The following is a 16,713-nucleotide window of genomic DNA, read 5'->3' as shown; positions in this document are numbered from 1 at the left end:
AACGGATGCTCAAGTCAAATTTCTAACTCTCAAATGGAAAGATTCAACAGACGCTCAAGTTTATTTTTTATCTTCTCAAATCTTAATTTTTAACTGTCGAATTGAATAATTATTACTCAAATCAATTCGACAAATACATATTAACACTACGTTAACAGTACGCCTGCACAATAAATATGAAATATGAGACTCAAATTCATATTAAATATATAACAGAGATCCGGAATTCACCACCATTATTTTTACAGACTCAAAACTAACAGAAGACACAAAATAAAGACGGTGATTGTCACACCACGGCGACAACCTCCCACCGACAAGATCGCGACAAATACCCGAAACATCCACATACTCAAACCTAATCTCATTAGTCCACCTCCTCCATCTTGCTCTCCTCAGCAGCGTCTTCCTCCAAAGCAGGCATGTCATCATCATCGCCGGCGGTCTCCTCCTCTTCAATGCTCAGCCCCAGCTTCAACATCCGGTGAATTCTCGCCGCAAAAGTGTTGGGGTCATCCAGGCTGAAGCCGGAAGTGAGCAGAGCAGTCTCGAACAGCAGCAGCACAAGGTCCTTCACAGACTTGTCATTCTTGTCAGCCTCCGCCCTCTTCCTCAGCTCCTCCATGATTCCATTGTCGGGATTGATCTCCATCGTCTTCTTGCTCGACATGTAGGAGCTCATGCTGCTGTCCCTCAGCGCCTGCGCCTTCATGATCCTCTCCATGTTGGCGGTCCACCCGTATTCTCCCGTCACCAAGCAGCAGGGAGAGTCGACTATTCTGTCGGAGACCACCACTTTCTCGACCCTGTCGCCCAAAATGTCCTTCATTGTCTTGCAGAGGTTCTCGAATGACTTCTTTTTCTCCTCTTTGGCCTTCTTCTCTTCCTCCGTCTCATCGTCGAGCTTGAGACCCTCCTTGGTAGCAGACACCAGCTTCTTGCCGTCGTATTCCTTCAATTGCCCGACGGCATATTCGTCTATGGCGTCCACCATGTAAAGAACTTCATATCCCTTCTTCTTCAGCCGCTCCAAGAACGGGGAATTCTCCACCGCCTTCCTCGATTCACCGGTGATGTAGTAAATATCCTTCTGACCCTCCTTCATTCTGGTCACGTAGTCCTTCAGGCTGGTGAGCTCATCGCCGCTCTTGGTGGAGTGGTAGCGGAGGAGGTCGGCCAATTTCGCCCTGTTCTGGCTGTCCTCATGGATGCCCAATTTCAAATTCTTGGAGAAGGCTTCATAGAACTTAGTGTAATCCTCTTTGTTCTCAGCAATCTCATTGAACATCTCGATGCACTTCTTCACAAGGTTCTTCCTGATCACCTTCAAAATCTTGTTCTGTTGCAGCGTCTCACGAGAGATGTTGAGAGGCAAATCATCCGAATCGACGACACCCTTCACGAAACCAAGATACTCTGGAATCAGCTCCTCGCAGTTGTCCATGATGAACACCCTCCTGACATAGAGCTTAATGTTGTTCATCTTCTTCCTAGTGTCGAAAAGATCGAAAGGAGCCCTCTTTGGAACAAAGAGGATGGCCTTGAACTCGAGCTGGCCTTCGACTGAGAAATGCTTGACAGCAAGGTGCTCCTCCCAGTCATTGGTCAAGCTCTTGTAGAAGGCAGCGTACTCCTCCTTGGTGATTTCTTCGGGCTTTCGGAGCCAGATGGGTTTCTGCTTGTTGATGAGCTGCCACTCGTGAGAAACCTCCTTGATCTTTTTCTTCTTCGATTTCTTATCCTTGTCCTCATCAACCTCCTCAACATCTCCTTCCTCTTCCTTCTTGGTTTCCTCTTCTTCGTCATCGCTGATTTCCTTCTCGGTAGTCTTCTCAGTCCAGAGATAGATTGGATAGCTGATGAACTCAGAGTGCTTCTTCACAAGGTCCTTGATCCTCCTCTCGTCCAAATACTCCAACTGGTCACAACAACCAAAAATTAGTACCTAATTTTTCTCTTTAATCATATAAAGGAAATACTTAATCAATTAGCTTGGTTCTTTACCTGATCCTCCTTGAGGAAGAGGGTGATCTTGGTGCCTCTGCCGAGCTGTTCGCCACTGACATCCCTTGTGACAGTGAAGGAACCACCGGCCTGTGACTCCCAGATGTATTGCTCATCGTCGTTGTGCTTGGTGGTCACAATAACCTTCTCGGCAACAAGATAGGCCGAGTAGAAACCGACACCGAACTGCCCAATCATGCTGACATCGGCTCCGGCTTGCAATGCCTCCATGAACTCTTTGGTTCCAGACCTTGCAATTGTACCCAAGTTGTTCACCAAATCTACAGAAACCAATTACCATCAGATTCACAGCTTATTAACATAAGCATAGACGACTAAGTCACGATCACAACTTTTAATTAACAAAACACCAAGCATAATTAAGCATTCCATAACCAATATTTTGATTTTTGGGCAATTTTAAGCAATTACAAATACAATAGTTTTAAACAGGGGAGTAAGCTTAAATACAAGATGCAACTTTTACTAACAAAAATATCTATGCGAATCAATTTTCTAAGATTTTCTCGGAAGACAAACAGATCAATTAGTGAACTAAAAGAAATGAAATTTACACAAACATTTACCTGCTTTGGTCATGCCAATACCACTGTCGATGATGGAGACGGTTTTGTTGACCTTGTCAGGCACAATCCTGATGAAAAGCTCCGGCTGAGCATCGAGCTTGCTTTTGTCTGTAAGGCTCTCAAATCGAATTTTATCCAAAGCCTACAAAGATACAACCAAATTCCATCATTTCCAAAATCCTACAAATTTCTGGTCATGCACTATCGCCGAAACAGATTTCAGTGTAGAAACAAGATCATTGAACACAAAACATAGCGATTAATCTGTAAAAATCAGGGGCTTTTAACGCAAAATACAGCAATTCATACGAAAATTAGAGAAGAAAAATCGATCAAATTAGAGAGAATCAAAACGAAGACATGCAAGAGAGAGAGGGGGAGGAGAAGAGAAGACTCACATCAGACGAATTGCTGATGAGTTCGCGAAGGAAGATCTCCTTGTTGCTGTAAAAGGTGTTGATGATCAAACTCAGAAGCTGGTTGATCTCGGCCTGGAAGGCGAAGGTCTCAGCCTCGCCCATCTGAACGTCCGCCATCGATCGATTAATTACTCCGAGAAAACGCGAGAAAGCGAGAGAAAATTTGAGCTTGTTTGGAAGAAAATCGAAACGTCGCGATCGAGGGTTTGAGATAGAGACTGTGAACTCTGATTATCTGCTGGATTAGGGGATGGGGAGTGAGGAGGCTTTTATAAGGACGAGGACGATGACCATGATTCTGGATGCTTCTACTCTTCTCTCGACTTGCATATTCTCCCGCGTATGGTTGGGGTTCAAAACGATGTCGTTTCCGGAAGAAGCGTAGGGGTTTAATGGCTATTACGGCGTCGTTTGGTCGGGTTTAATCAATTCGAATCGAGAATGTTCTGCTCCGTTCGGCAACCTTCTCTACCCGTGAAAATTATGTGACGTCATCGTGGGCTCTCCCACTTATTTAATGGCACGTTTACGTAAGGGTAATCGGAAAAAGGAAAGGAAATTGAATTCCGATTACGAAGTATTTCGGTGTTTACTAAATATTAAGGAATAAAAAAAGTGGTGAAGCCCACATGAAACAAGGAATCCAATTCCTGAAATTGGAGGAACAAGATTCTCTAGTTTTGTGAGGTATTTGAGTTCCTTGAAGGTAAGGGAATCATGAATGCATCTTTTATTCCTATTATGCCCTCACTTGTTTCTTATTATCCCAACATTGCCCTTCATTTGACACTCATTATGTCATTTTTAATAAATAAATAAAACCTATTTATATATTTATATATAGATAATTTTATTATATAAATTTAATTAAGAATTTAATTTAATTAATTAGTATGAAAATAATTTATTTATATAAGGGTAATATAGTAATCAACCTAGTTTTTATTCCGATTGAAGTGAATTAGTAAACAACTTATATGGACTCAACATCATTCCTACTCCGATTCCATAGAGTTTCAGTAAACAACTTCAACAGAAATTTGATTCTGATTCCACCTCATTTCAATTCCTCCTCAATCCAATTCCCTCTTAATCCAATTCCTCTCAATTTGATTACGGATTAGTAAACGCGCCATAAGATCTAAGGCCATTTCCAACCAACTCGGTCAAAATGTCATAGACTAAAAATAACTCGGAATGACATGAAAATCATATTTAACAGAAAATTAGGCCAAAGGGTTTGTGGGCTCCACCAAACCAAAACCCGCAAATTAAGCTAGCAGGCTAGCCATTTCCAACCAGCCAACTAACCTATCCCTCTAGCGTCAGAATGTCAAGCTTGACATTTTGCCAGCCCTCCAGCTCATTCCATTTGAATGCCAACGGCTATCTGACATCAGCATGACGCCAGCTAGCAACCTCATACTATCGTCGGGTTATCATTGGAATTTGAATTTTTTTTCCTATAAATACCTAAGTCATTCCTATACCATTTGTTACATATTTTTCACCATTTCATATTATTTTACCTTATTTTGCGGAGTCAAATTATGGGATTTGCTTGTCATCTTCATAGCTCTATTCACAGTTATCACTCTAATCACTCTATTCACAGTTATTACTGTCGACGAAAACCCTCCAAATCCAACTTTCGTTTCCCCAATCCCATTGTTTCCAAAACCACACACAAAGTTTATTGTAATTCGTCCCTGGAGCAGAGGCTGCTCTCCCTAAACATGTCTGAGATTGAGATGAACAGCGGGAAGCTGCAGCAGCACGGGCGTGTGATTTCCGATCAGTTGTCATGCAATAAGGCTAGTGGGAGAATCCGAAATGGTAATGTGATGGAGTTGGGACCGGTTTCTGTGCGCTCGCAAATGGTTAAGGATGTGTTGGGGGGGGGGGGGGGGGGAGGGGGGTGGGGGGGCAACAAGTTTAGTCTCAAGGAGCTTGAGGTTGCCGCGAATGGACATTCCAAACAAAATCTGATTGACAAGGGGGACTATGGAGTTGTTTATCATGGCATTCTGTCCGATAATACTTGCGCGGCAGTGAAGAGGCTAGTGAGTGACAGGTACTCAAGTTTATCGAATCTATATATTTTCGGTGATTATTGTCAAGGTGAATGCTACATATTCTGTATAAATCAACAGATTCCAAGTTGAGGACTTCACAGCAGCGATTGTGAGGCACAAAAATCTCGACAAGTTGCTTCGATACCGCATCGAAAGAGTGTACAGGTAAGAGAATTTTTCGACATGGCACAATTTTAGATGTTCGAAAGACAGCTAATGATTTGATTTTCCTCGCAGTAGATTGCTTGTGCATGAATATGTAGATAACAAATGTCTGCACCACTGGCTCCATGACTGCTCTTTGGACTAGTCAGCTAATGATTTTATTCAACACACGAACTTGTGGTCATATGATTTCAAGTGATGTTTTTGCAGATTGGACTACCTGCACGAGGATATTGAACCGAAAATCCTACGTAGAAGCCTAATATCTAGCAATGTGCTGCTTGATCACCAATGGGATCCTAAGGTCTCCGATTTTGGCCTTGCTAAGCTCTACAGTCCTGAGTGGGGAATCAATACAATGGAATCATTACGGTTAGTTTGTGGAAAAATCCGTATGCATATGCCTGCTAAAGTGCTGATGTTCACTATTGGAACATTATTAATTGTTAGTTGTTGATGATTTTCTTATCGTTCTTGAATTGCATGAAAGTTCAGTTACATTGCTCCGGAATATGCTTCTACTGGTGATTTCACTGAGAAATCCGATATTTATAGCTTTGGAGTACTCGTAATGGAGATCATAACGGGGAGGAGCCCTACAGATCGCAGTCTAAGTATGAGTTCTTAATTTCGAAACATGTAAGGGTTTGTTTTTTTTCGTTCAAGTGTGTGATACTTACATAATGACTACTCAACTGCAGCCATATCTGGTCGACTGGTTAGAGTCCATGGTTGCCGGACAGAAAATTGTTTGCGTGGTTGACCAATGCCAGAGAAGCCATCTTCGGAGGAACTCAAAAGTGTACTTTTGGTTGCTCTTCGTTGTGTTGATCCCGATTCAGAACATAGGCCTCGATTGGGAGAAGTTATTCACATGCTTGAGCTGCGTGGCTTGCTGCTTTGCGATTTGAGAACAAGTATTTCCTTTCAATTAGCCCAAATTTGCAGATTCGAACTTTATTTTCTGCCTAATTTTTTAATATATTATGTTTCATTTTTTTTCTCTGAAATGAGAAGGATCAATGGCTTAAGAGACAAACTTCTTCTCGTTCTATTTGCCGAGAAGAGAGCTTCAGCAAGACCAGGTGATCAGATCCCTAGAAAAACAAAAGTGCAAAGCAGCTGCAAAATCGCTACAAGAAGATCGTGTTGAAGTTAAAACAGTAATCCTGAAACTCCGCTTAAGTTAAACGAATAATCCTGCAACTCTCTCCAGACATAACATTCATCAATCGGGGATTTTCATCCAAAGGTAAATGGAATAATCGGAAATCTTCCTAACAGAACAGAGATTTCTTGTACATTCGTTTTATGCAGTTGAGATTGTTAATTTTCTTAGTTTTCCACCAATTAAGACTGTTTGCTTGTGGTGATTAATTAGTAAAACGATGGAGCATAAATAGTCTGCAGAAAGAGAAATAACGAAATTTTTTTTTATGGTTATTAAAGTTCATACTGCAATGTTCTTTTAGTATAAGAATTCCCATCTAATACTCTCAGAAGAAGGGGGTGCTTGCAGAGCAAGTCACCAACTTAACATCCTCGATCGCCAACCTATCCTCAGGGAAAGCACAATCAACCACTTCTTTCTGCTCGGGCAACAAATCGCACGTCTTTGGGGTCACATTACTTGTGATTCCCTCAACATTGGTGCAGTTCCATTGCAATTTTTTCGGCTTCTCAGTTAGTGTGATGGTCACATTCGAAATGCAAATTCCCTTAAAAGGATCATTAGGGATTCCGTCCAGCCTTGCGGAATAAGTAACATTTTCTGCCACAACCTGCTTGTAATTGATGTTTGTAATCTCAGGCAACGCTTTAGGATCAAAGCTGGGGTCAGGGTGCGATCCATAAGAGCCGGTCATCCAAAAGACATACTTCATTGTCTTCAAGGTCATTCTTCTCACATAAATGTCTTTGACATAAGCTCCTCTTCCTACGGCAGTTTTGATCCTCACACTCGATTGAGTGTCAATGGCTGTGATGTCCTCAGCTCTAACGTCGTGGATTCCACCCGACATTTCACTACCTAGGGCAATGGTGGCACTGTCAGGTGAAATGCAAGTGAGCCTTCTGATCACAAGGTGCTCCGTTGGGATTCCTACTTTGATTCCGTATTCGTCCCATCCACTCTTAACTGCAATGCAGTCATCTCCAGAGACAATGTAGCAGTCTTCGATTCTTGTTTGTGAACAAGAATCTGAAAATTAAGCAAACAAAAAGGGTGAGATTTAAGAGCTTATTAACCATGTTTATTTCCCAATTAAGCACTAATGACCAACAACAAGAACAAATTAAGCGGTAGCAAAAATTAGGAACCTGGGTCAATCCCATCGGTGTTGGGAGAATCAACTGGTGCAAGGATTGTGAGCCCTTGGATTGTTATATTGCTGCAAAATTTAACCCAGATTAATGTTAAAGCACATTGACAAATACACATAATATATAGGGAACTTTAACGAAAACATCCTGGTACTGTTCACTTTAACGAAAAACCACATTTTTACATTAAAAAGTCAATCCTGGTACTATTCACTTCACCCTTTATTTTGTCCTTATCGTTAAAACTCGAAGTTTTCAAGCCATTTTCAATAGTTTTCCTTAATATTATATATGCATGTATAGTGCGAGAAATTTTTTAGAGCAACCGTCACATTGTCACGTGAGTACCACTACATGTCGATGCGACCGTCGTGCATTGATTATAAAACAAGGGGCACATTACCTGCTGTATATGGGATGGACAAACCACGAAGGGGAATTGACCAAAGTGAGATTAGAAATTTGAATCTGATTAGAGTACATGATCTCGATCATGTATGGTCGGGTGAGGGTCAAGTGACCTTGTTTGAACTTGGCCCACCAAGAAGCACCTTGGCCGTCGATTGTGCCGTTGTTACCTGTAATTACAACGTCGGTTAGGTTTGTTCCGAAGACGAGACTGCTGAACCTTCCACCGGGGGCATCTCTGCCTCTCCCATATGAAGGCAGTACTGGAAGATGAGGCCACTCTGACTCATCCTGTGTTCATCAAAAGTATGAAAAAAATATAAGTTCAGTGAAATAGTGACCAATTGATAAATATACACGAAAAAAAAATTGATTACGCGATTGTTCAATCACCATAAATATGCGTCGGTTATATATAACTTCTTGTAATTACGATCGAGCCCAAAATATCTACCGAAAAAAGGTAATAACTGAAGAAATATTGACAAAAAAAGGGAAGAAATACAAACCTGAGTTGCAAGAATCACGGCATCCTTATGGACGAAGAGGGTAAAGTGGCTAGTGAGGTTGAAGCTTCCGGTGAGCCACCTCCCCGGCGGCACAATAAGCTGCGCTCCGCCGTCGGATGCAAGCTGACTTAGATGACCAACGGCAGCCTTGAAGGCCTTTGTGTTGGAAGTTTTTCCGTCTCCGACGGCTCCAAAGTCGGTCAAAAGAGCACTATGTTTTCTACAGTTTATGGCCGAGTAATTGATCGTGCCCGAAACCGGTTTTCGACATTCTGCCGCTGTTAGGAAGAATAATCCCAGCGCAACAATAATCGCAGAAGCAACCTGTAATTGTTTAAAACGACATAAATTTGTTAATAATAACAGAAAAAAAGGAATTAGCCTTCTAAGCAAAACATACGGGAACAAACTAGCCCTCGTTGGCTAGATCATCCCCTCCCAATAATTTAGATTAGATTAAAATAAAATATCATATTTAAAAAAAGAAAAAAAATCATCTGGGAATGATTTTGAAAGTCCCATATCGGAAAGATTGATAAAAAAAAAATTACAAATAAAATAAATGTTTTTGTTTCTAAAAGGCTACAGTGTAATTAGCAACAAAACCATGTATTTTATTTGTAATTAGACTCACAAAGTCATTTTAATCTTCTTTGACCACCATCATGTGACACACCAATGGTGATAATCAAAACTCTGGACCTGCCGTGTCAAATACAGGACTAATATCCATCACCAACTACTGGGTCATCTGGTGGTAGTTAATTTAGAAATAATATCGATGTTGGATCATTGACCCGTTATTTTAAAATTTGACAAACAAAAATGACATCACTAAATATTGAACCCAGAAAACAAGCAAATTAACAAAAAAGTAATTGAAATAGTGGTGGAAAGCAAGAGAACTTACATGGAATTTTGAGGAGGTCTCCATCGTTTGAAAAAAGAGGAGTTGTTGAATAATGTTGTAGTGCAAGGAGGAAGGATGTGGAAGTTTATTTATAGGGGTGCAATGGATTTCCTACACATGGTAAGATATCTGAATGAAGACCGAAGGGACGGATACGAAATAATAACTAACCACCTTTTGAAAATTTACCGTATGTATTTGGTATGCCAAATATTCAACTCATCATAATTAATACCTAGACTTAAAGGGAATTCAATCCATGTAAGTGAACAAATTAAACCATTACGTGCAAGGAAAGTTCAGCTTTCCTTAAAAGTATGGGTCTTGTAGCCTTAGTGCCTTGTGTCTTCATCTTACCTTGGTTTGATTCGTGAATCCCTTCGCGCTCAAGTCATGTTATTGGCAATCCTTATTGATGGCTGTAAAAATCCAAAAAGAGGCTAAGACTCCTCTATAAGTCCCCCAAAAAGAGCTTTCAATCCTTTATCGAATACAAAGAATACTGTAGTATTGTACAAATAGAGTAAAGAGAAATATATATCATTTTATATATTTCACAAAACGAATTTACAAGTATTAAATACAGTTTTGACTGTTCCAAAGTAACAGAATACAAGTCATTTAACAAAAGAATAATCAGTTAGCAGTTACAATAGTCAAGTAAATAAGAAGATAGTCAATCGTGAATTAGGTGTAATTGCCATGATTTGAGATTGTTGACATTAGTGGAGAGGTTTTTGCCATGATTTTAGGACAGCCCTTCTATGTTCATTGAGTGGTTAAAACAGATAAGGGACATGAATTTAACTCGCTTATTGTTTTTCAAGGAAGTGGGTCGCTTCTGAAAACGGCCTTGCTAAAAGCAATCACCGTTTCAAAAATTTCCGCTTAGTTCCATTTAGGTCACGTTTTTGCTTAGCGTCGTTTAAGTCATGGCTAGTTGCTAGACGATTAATTATCGTCTCGATTAATTGTAGGTGTTTGAAAATTAAGAAATGAGGCCTATACTTAATTTGCTAGGTTGTAACTCTCACTTAGACAAAAAATCGATAACTTTCAATTTGCATTTTTATTTTCAATAAATTGTAAGAAACTTGTTGAATACTTGGATAATCATATATTATGTACTAGTTTCTCATGTTTTAATATGTGCTAATACTTTATAATATATGTCAATTTATTTTATAATTTATGTATCTCAATACAATTATGTACTTTTAAAAAAAAAAATTTAATTACATACTTATTTATATATCATTTGTTAATTTCAATGAAAATTAAAAAATAGCATAAACGTCTGGACGCTAAGCCTTTGCAAGCCACTAACCTTTTAAAACCTTGGAAGCAGCTAATCTAAAGAGAAGTGAGATACAGTGCCAAAGTTGAAGCTCTTTGGGCCTTTGGGCTCAATTCGATGGGGTTAAAAAATTTCTCTAACGCACATCACTAATTACACATTTTATATTATATTATATACACACTAGCGTATGGACTTACATAAAATGTGTGGAAAATTTTTTTATTTTTGTTTTTGAAATAGAAGGAGAGAGGAAGAGAGTAATAGAAAATGTGGGACTGAGAAGTTTTTTTTTTTTTTTTTTTTTTTTTTATATATATATATTTTAATTAGAGATATATTAGGATTACATGTAGATGAGGTTTTAAAAAAAATAGCAAAATTTGATTGTGTGAAATTACATTTCTACCTCACATTTCTTATTCATTTTCTGCTTTAATTAGAGGGTTAAACTGGTAATTTCATAGAATTTTGATTGATAATTAGTGTTTTATTAATTAGTAGAAAAGAGATATAATAAGAACTGTCAGATTAAAATGGACGGGCGAAATGAAAGCTTTAATTCAAGTTAAAACCGGGGCAAATAAACCCGACTTGCAAACCATAAAGTTGAAGACCCGGTTAACATCACTCCCTATTTTCCTCCCTCTCTGGCGAGGCCCATTGGGCTTAACGGGCCTTCCAAAAGTATCCTTTTCAGCCAGAAATTAATGCATGCACGTTTTTTTTTTTTTTTTTGCTTCCTCGTAATTATGGACAAAACAAATTAATGACCATTGACTCCCGTTATCAGCAGATTGTCCACGTGTCGGTCTTCGACTACTAGGAATTTGCCACGGTACCTACCTACCCGTCGAGCCCAACATTCCCCGCCAATTAAAATCCCGAAATGTGCTCGATCCGTTAGTGTGTGAATACGCAAACTGCTACGTGGCATTATCCAAACAGATAGCAAACTGGAACCCCAAAAAGGGCCAACCCGGTGTCGTTTTGTATCAACATGTTGTTGTGATTCGCTGTCTTCTTCTTCGCAATCCTTCGGTGGCCCATCAGCCTCACATTTCTTAGACCTTGCCCGGAGAAGGGAGAATAATTTATATAACGGATTAATTTTTATGGTGTATTTTTTTAGCTATTAATGTATTGTTATGCGCATAATCATTTTACGCTTAATAATATCTTATTAGATTGAGACGTGATCTGATAAATTTGTTTTATGTTAGTTTTTTTCTCTTGCCTAACAAATGTCATTCTTTTGCATCCCCACTTTTCTAATTCTCACCCTTCTTGTTCACACTAAATTACCAAAGTGGCATGCCATATTCAAACCGTTTGTTTCCCTTTTATATTTCATGTGTTTTGCTAATTTTATATGTGAGTTATGTCAGCTAATTAAAGTAGTGTTTAAAAAAGTAATAAAACTTCAGTTCAGATTTCTATTTTGAAAATTATAATAAATTGGAGAAAATACTACCTCATTCATTACAAAAATAAAATCACTCATTAACTAGTAAGATTTTACACTCCTCTTTTTCTCTCGTTCACTACCTACTAAATGAGAAATTTTTTAGTCCATTGAGAAAACAGTATGGCATACCAAATATTATGACATAATTAGAGGTACGTTTAATTGTTTAATATCTAATCACTTATATTACAACACTTCATACATCAGATCGTAATCACGCTAATCTCGAAAACTAAATTGACTAATTTTGGCCACGTGAATGGTTTGCAGTAATTTGCCCGACTGGCATCATTTCTTTAAAAGTTTTTGTGACTTTTGTCCATTGAGTGAGAAATTTTATATTGCGATGGAAATATGGATGATACATTATGTGTTTTTATGTAAGTGGTGGAAAATTTTACTTTTTAAATTATTTACTTTTTAACACTTATATCTCATTATTTATATAATAACACGTTATTTACCATTTCGTGTGTCGATTATATTGAAAAATCTCTTCATTCGACTAGTATTTAAAGACGTTTTGGTTGCGTATTGTAAGTTTTGAGGGACAGAAACTTGTGGTCTCCCCTGACTCCATTTCCACCCACCTTCAACTCTCTCTCTATCTCAACGCTCAACCTCACCACCAACAAGTATACTTCCATGGCGGTCGGACTCTTCGCCGTCACAACCCCCACCCCCTTCCGCCTAATCCACTCCTCCTCCTACCACCTCCCAAAACCCAACCGCACCACCGTCTTCTTCCCAAATCTCCGCCACCAGAAGTCAGCACGCCACAGGGCTCGCCGGAAACTCTGTTTCACCGTCTATGTAGTGATGGAGGACCAAAAACAGATAACCAACCTCGACAATTCCGCCGGAAAATCCCCGGAAGCCGCCGATTCTCAGATCCCAATTGTAATTCCGTCGGTTCGCGTGGCGGAGAGGCTGTCGAGGAAGAAATCGGAGAGGTTCGCGTATCTTGTCGCTGCCGTGATGTCCAGCTTAGGGATTACTTCCATGGCTGTCATGGCTGTTTACTACAGATTTTACTGGCAAATGGAGGTAAATTTTTAAATTTCCAAGTTTTAAAATTTGTCTCTGCTCTCAAAATTATAAATCCCACAAAAAATCATAGATTATTATTATTTTTTATATATTTTATTTTGTTCATAGGGTGGGACTGTGCCATTGTCTGAAATGCTGGGTACATTTGCTCTATCTGTTGGTGCTGCTGTAAGTTCACTCACCGCTTCTTTTTTACCAAAAGCAATATTCTATGCTACAAGCAAGAGTTTAAACTGCTTCTGGTTCATGCAAGCGCTTTCTATAGAAGCACTTTCAAGCGTCCTCAAGGAATCATTTAGATTTCCGATAAAAATAATACAGTTATATCAGAAACGCTTATAAGCAGAAGTGCTTCATTCATAAGTAGTCCTAAGACAACTTCTCAATTGGGGAAAATGCTAAGTTGAATTTGGTTTTGTATGTTTCTAGGTGGGAATGGAGTTTTGGGCAAGATGGGCACATAAAGCTCTTTGGCACGCTTCCTTATGGCATATGCACGAGGTTTGTACCTTCAAATTTGGCTTCTTTTCACTTCTTAGGAACCCAAAAGATTGAATTTTTGCTATTTTCTTTTGTTTTCGAGAAGCAAACATGCAATAACAAATCCAGTCTTCTACTAAGATTTCAAATACCTGTCGCAAATTCAATTTGATTATGTTTCGCCTCTTCATCGGAGAAAGATGATCCAATAATTCCCTCTTAGCAACCAGACAGTGTTTGATATGGTTGATACGAATATGTTTTTAATACGAGCGACATTCTACTTTAAACTAATTTAAACTACGCGATGAACTTCAATGCAGTCGCACCACCGACCCAGAGAAGGTCCGTTCGAGCTTAACGACGTGTTTGCGATAATCAACGCCGTTCCGGCAATAGCCCTTCTCAGTTATGGTTTCTTCCACAAAGGCCTTGTTCCTGGCCTTTGTTTTGGTGCTGTAAGTCTCCCACTTCCTTCCATCTTTATGAATACATGTGTTTACTGTTCTATTAACGATCTTAAGAGAAGTGTTATTAACACTTTAAAAATCTCATTTTAAATATATTTTTCTTTTTAAATATAGAAAATTTAGAATATAAAATGTGAATTTTGAAGTGCCAATAATAATTTCTAACTTTAATCATAATTAATTAAATTAATTAATCTAATTTCTGCTGTTAATATATTGACTTGAAACGACAGGGCCTTGGAATTACGGTATTTGGGATGGCGTATATGTTTGTCCACGATGGCCTAGTGCATAAAAGATTCCCGGTGGGGCCAATAGCCGACGTGCCCTATTTGCGAAAGGTTGCTGCAGCTCATCAGGTGAACTATACCCCATACGGATTTGGATCTCATTCGGATCCAAATTGTGGAGATTTTTAGGATTTTCATATTTTAGTTATTTATCGTACATTATACGGTTATAAATTATTTGATTTTTTTATTTAAAATTAAACATAAATAGTACCTAACGAAAATTGATTGTATGATGCAATCAGTTAGGATGTGAGGATCCCTACAAAATAGATCCGGAGAGGATCCTCTCCCCCATACATAAACGCACACTATGAAATAATACTTATCATATTAATTTGCGCCCATAATTATTGATTAATAAAATGATTAGGCATTTAAGTATGAATTTCTGTTAAACTGAATGTAACTGTCAAGATTTTGTTTTGATTTGGATGTTCTGGACCCTCAGCTCCACCACTCGGAGAAGTTCGAGGGTGTTCCATATGGTTTGTTTCTTGGACCTAAGGTTAGTCATCAACTTTGTCCCTGACTTGAAAATATTTTTTTTAATATCGAAACTTGAGTACAGATGGAGAAACAAATTGATTTTGACAACTTGACTAATTTCAAGTCTGTTTTTTATATACTGTGTAATTTGCGGTTGTAGGAACTCGAAGAAGTGGGAGGACTAGAAGAGTTGGAAAAGGAGATCGATAGGAGAATCAAAGCATACAAGGGCTTATAACTAGATCGAAATTTTCAGTGTAAAAAAAATGATAGAGATAAATTAAATGTGTTTTTGTGATCAATACTGTGTTACATGCATGGCTCAGCCAGCCTACTTGCATATCTTTGTATGTTTTGCCAATCTGCTGAGTGTATATTTTGCAATGAAGAAAGAAGGCATTTGTGTATTTTGCTCCACTTACGTACCATGACGTTGGACCACCATTTTTTCGTTGTACACAACTTAATATTTAAATGAGTAGTGAAGGTTGCATTTTCTAACGCCACGTAAGGTCATAGAGTGTAAAAGTAGTCCTTGACTATGTTTTTTTTAATTTTTGGAACAAACAATATTATTTACGTTAAGAAAGAGGGGTAGGTTAAGTCTCACAATAAGCTAGCAATAATATGGTTTAAATTCGTCTTTGGCGAAAATTGAACCTAAAATCTCTCACTTACAAATGAAGAGGAATATTATTACGCTGTAGTGCTAAGTAGCAATCCTATGGTCATTGACTACGTTTTAGTCTTTAAAAAATTAATATTTTAAATACTATGCTAGGGTTAAATTTTTTTTTTTATGTCCAAAGGTGCATGATTGTGTTTTATTTCTCTTCATATTTTATTACTTTATGTGGTTAAATTTAGTCCGCCCTGAAACTACATATTACCTGCTGTCCTGAGGTCAAATTTAGCCTGATGCCCTTTTGATTACAATTTTATAGGTCAAAAGGTTAAGTTAGTTCATGGATTATCACATCCATGATCAAATATGCTATCACTTTCGCCGACGTTTTTAAAAATGTTACTTCTAACTGTGCATGAAATGCGATGAGGACTGAGGGAAGACTTATCTTTAGACCATTTATTAATTTTGTTTAAAAAATATTATTATTAAAGAGATAGAGAGTTCGAAGCTATCATCTTAAAACATTCGTTTATTTATGAGTGTTACATTTATTGTCGAACAAACTCGTACAAAACTTACAATTGTATGTGCAAATTAGGAGAATATTTGGAAGGACTGCTTCGAATTTAATTTATACGTTTTATGCATGAAACATTTTGGGGAAGAGCTTAACTTTAGATTTAGACGTTCGTTCATATATATACAACTTACAAGGAATTACTGTGAGTTAGGCCTCATCATGCATATTGCGAGCTAGTTTTTAGGTTTTTTAAATCTCACCAGTACGAAGGGAGTTTTATTGATAATATATCTAGTCAGATACGACATAAACATCTTGCAAACTAGCTAGTTGCTCCACAGTAAACGTAAGTAATCATGTTTTCACTAACTAGGAAAATTGATTGGAACTTTTTCTTCTTCTAAGCCATCAAATTGATTTTAGTTGGAGGCCACTTCTATTTTTCTAATGAGTAATCTAAAACCTATTTATCCGTTAAGTAGCTAGATTGACACCCGAAAAGGTCAAGATTTAGGTTTGGTTTATGTTGGTTAAAGATCAATGAAGGATGGAGGAGCTTGTGTTTGGTAGGTATGCTTTTGTAGAAAATTGGACATGCATCCCACGCGTAGAAAGCTTGTAA

The 16,713-nt window shown here is 38.3% G+C and overlaps 4 protein-coding genes across 4 annotated transcripts; 2 read left to right on the top strand and 2 right to left on the bottom strand.

Annotated features, from left to right (window-relative positions):
- Nucleotides 1-171: 171 nt before the first annotated feature.
- On the bottom strand, nucleotides 172-3,316 carry LOC137733806 (heat shock protein 83). The gene is made up of 4 exons (XM_068472995.1): nucleotides 2,990-3,316; nucleotides 2,592-2,733; nucleotides 2,005-2,285; nucleotides 172-1,918 (listed from the first exon to the last, which is right to left on the bottom strand). The coding sequence occupies exons 1-4, from the start codon at nucleotides 3,125-3,127 to the stop codon at nucleotides 368-370; spliced, it is 2,112 nt and encodes a 703-aa protein (XP_068329096.1). The 5' UTR covers nucleotides 3,128-3,316; the 3' UTR covers nucleotides 172-367.
- A 1,430-nt stretch (nucleotides 3,317-4,746) lies between these two features.
- LOC137734546 (probable serine/threonine-protein kinase At1g01540) lies at nucleotides 4,747-5,878 on the top strand. Its single transcript, XM_068473790.1, has 4 exons — nucleotides 4,747-5,084; nucleotides 5,164-5,250; nucleotides 5,461-5,622; nucleotides 5,746-5,878. The coding sequence occupies exons 1-4, from the start codon at nucleotides 4,747-4,749 to the stop codon at nucleotides 5,876-5,878; spliced, it is 720 nt and encodes a 239-aa protein (XP_068329891.1).
- Nucleotides 5,879-6,699: 821 nt separating this feature from the next.
- Nucleotides 6,700-9,506, bottom strand: LOC137735282 (probable polygalacturonase). The gene is made up of 5 exons (XM_068474696.1): nucleotides 9,400-9,506; nucleotides 8,490-8,813; nucleotides 7,976-8,271; nucleotides 7,570-7,640; nucleotides 6,700-7,450 (listed from the first exon to the last, which is right to left on the bottom strand). Exons 1-5 carry the CDS (start codon nucleotides 9,421-9,423, stop codon nucleotides 6,747-6,749), a joined length of 1,419 nt encoding a protein of 472 aa, XP_068330797.1. The 5' UTR covers nucleotides 9,424-9,506; the 3' UTR covers nucleotides 6,700-6,746.
- Nucleotides 9,507-12,716: 3,210 nt separating this feature from the next.
- On the top strand, nucleotides 12,717-15,350 carry LOC137734713 (beta-carotene hydroxylase 2, chloroplastic-like). The gene is made up of 7 exons (XM_068473978.1): nucleotides 12,717-13,211; nucleotides 13,323-13,382; nucleotides 13,644-13,715; nucleotides 14,018-14,152; nucleotides 14,398-14,523; nucleotides 14,906-14,962; nucleotides 15,104-15,350. Exons 1-7 carry the CDS (start codon nucleotides 12,810-12,812, stop codon nucleotides 15,179-15,181), a joined length of 930 nt encoding a protein of 309 aa, XP_068330079.1. The 5' UTR covers nucleotides 12,717-12,809; the 3' UTR covers nucleotides 15,182-15,350.
- Nucleotides 15,351-16,713: the final 1,363 nt, after the last annotated feature.

This window comes from Pyrus communis, chromosome 5 (assembly GCF_963583255.1).
Source record: "Pyrus communis chromosome 5, drPyrComm1.1, whole genome shotgun sequence".
Lineage (NCBI taxonomy): Eukaryota > Viridiplantae > Streptophyta > Magnoliopsida > Rosales > Rosaceae > Pyrus > Pyrus communis.
This window is presented reverse-complemented; position numbering and strand designations above follow the sequence as displayed.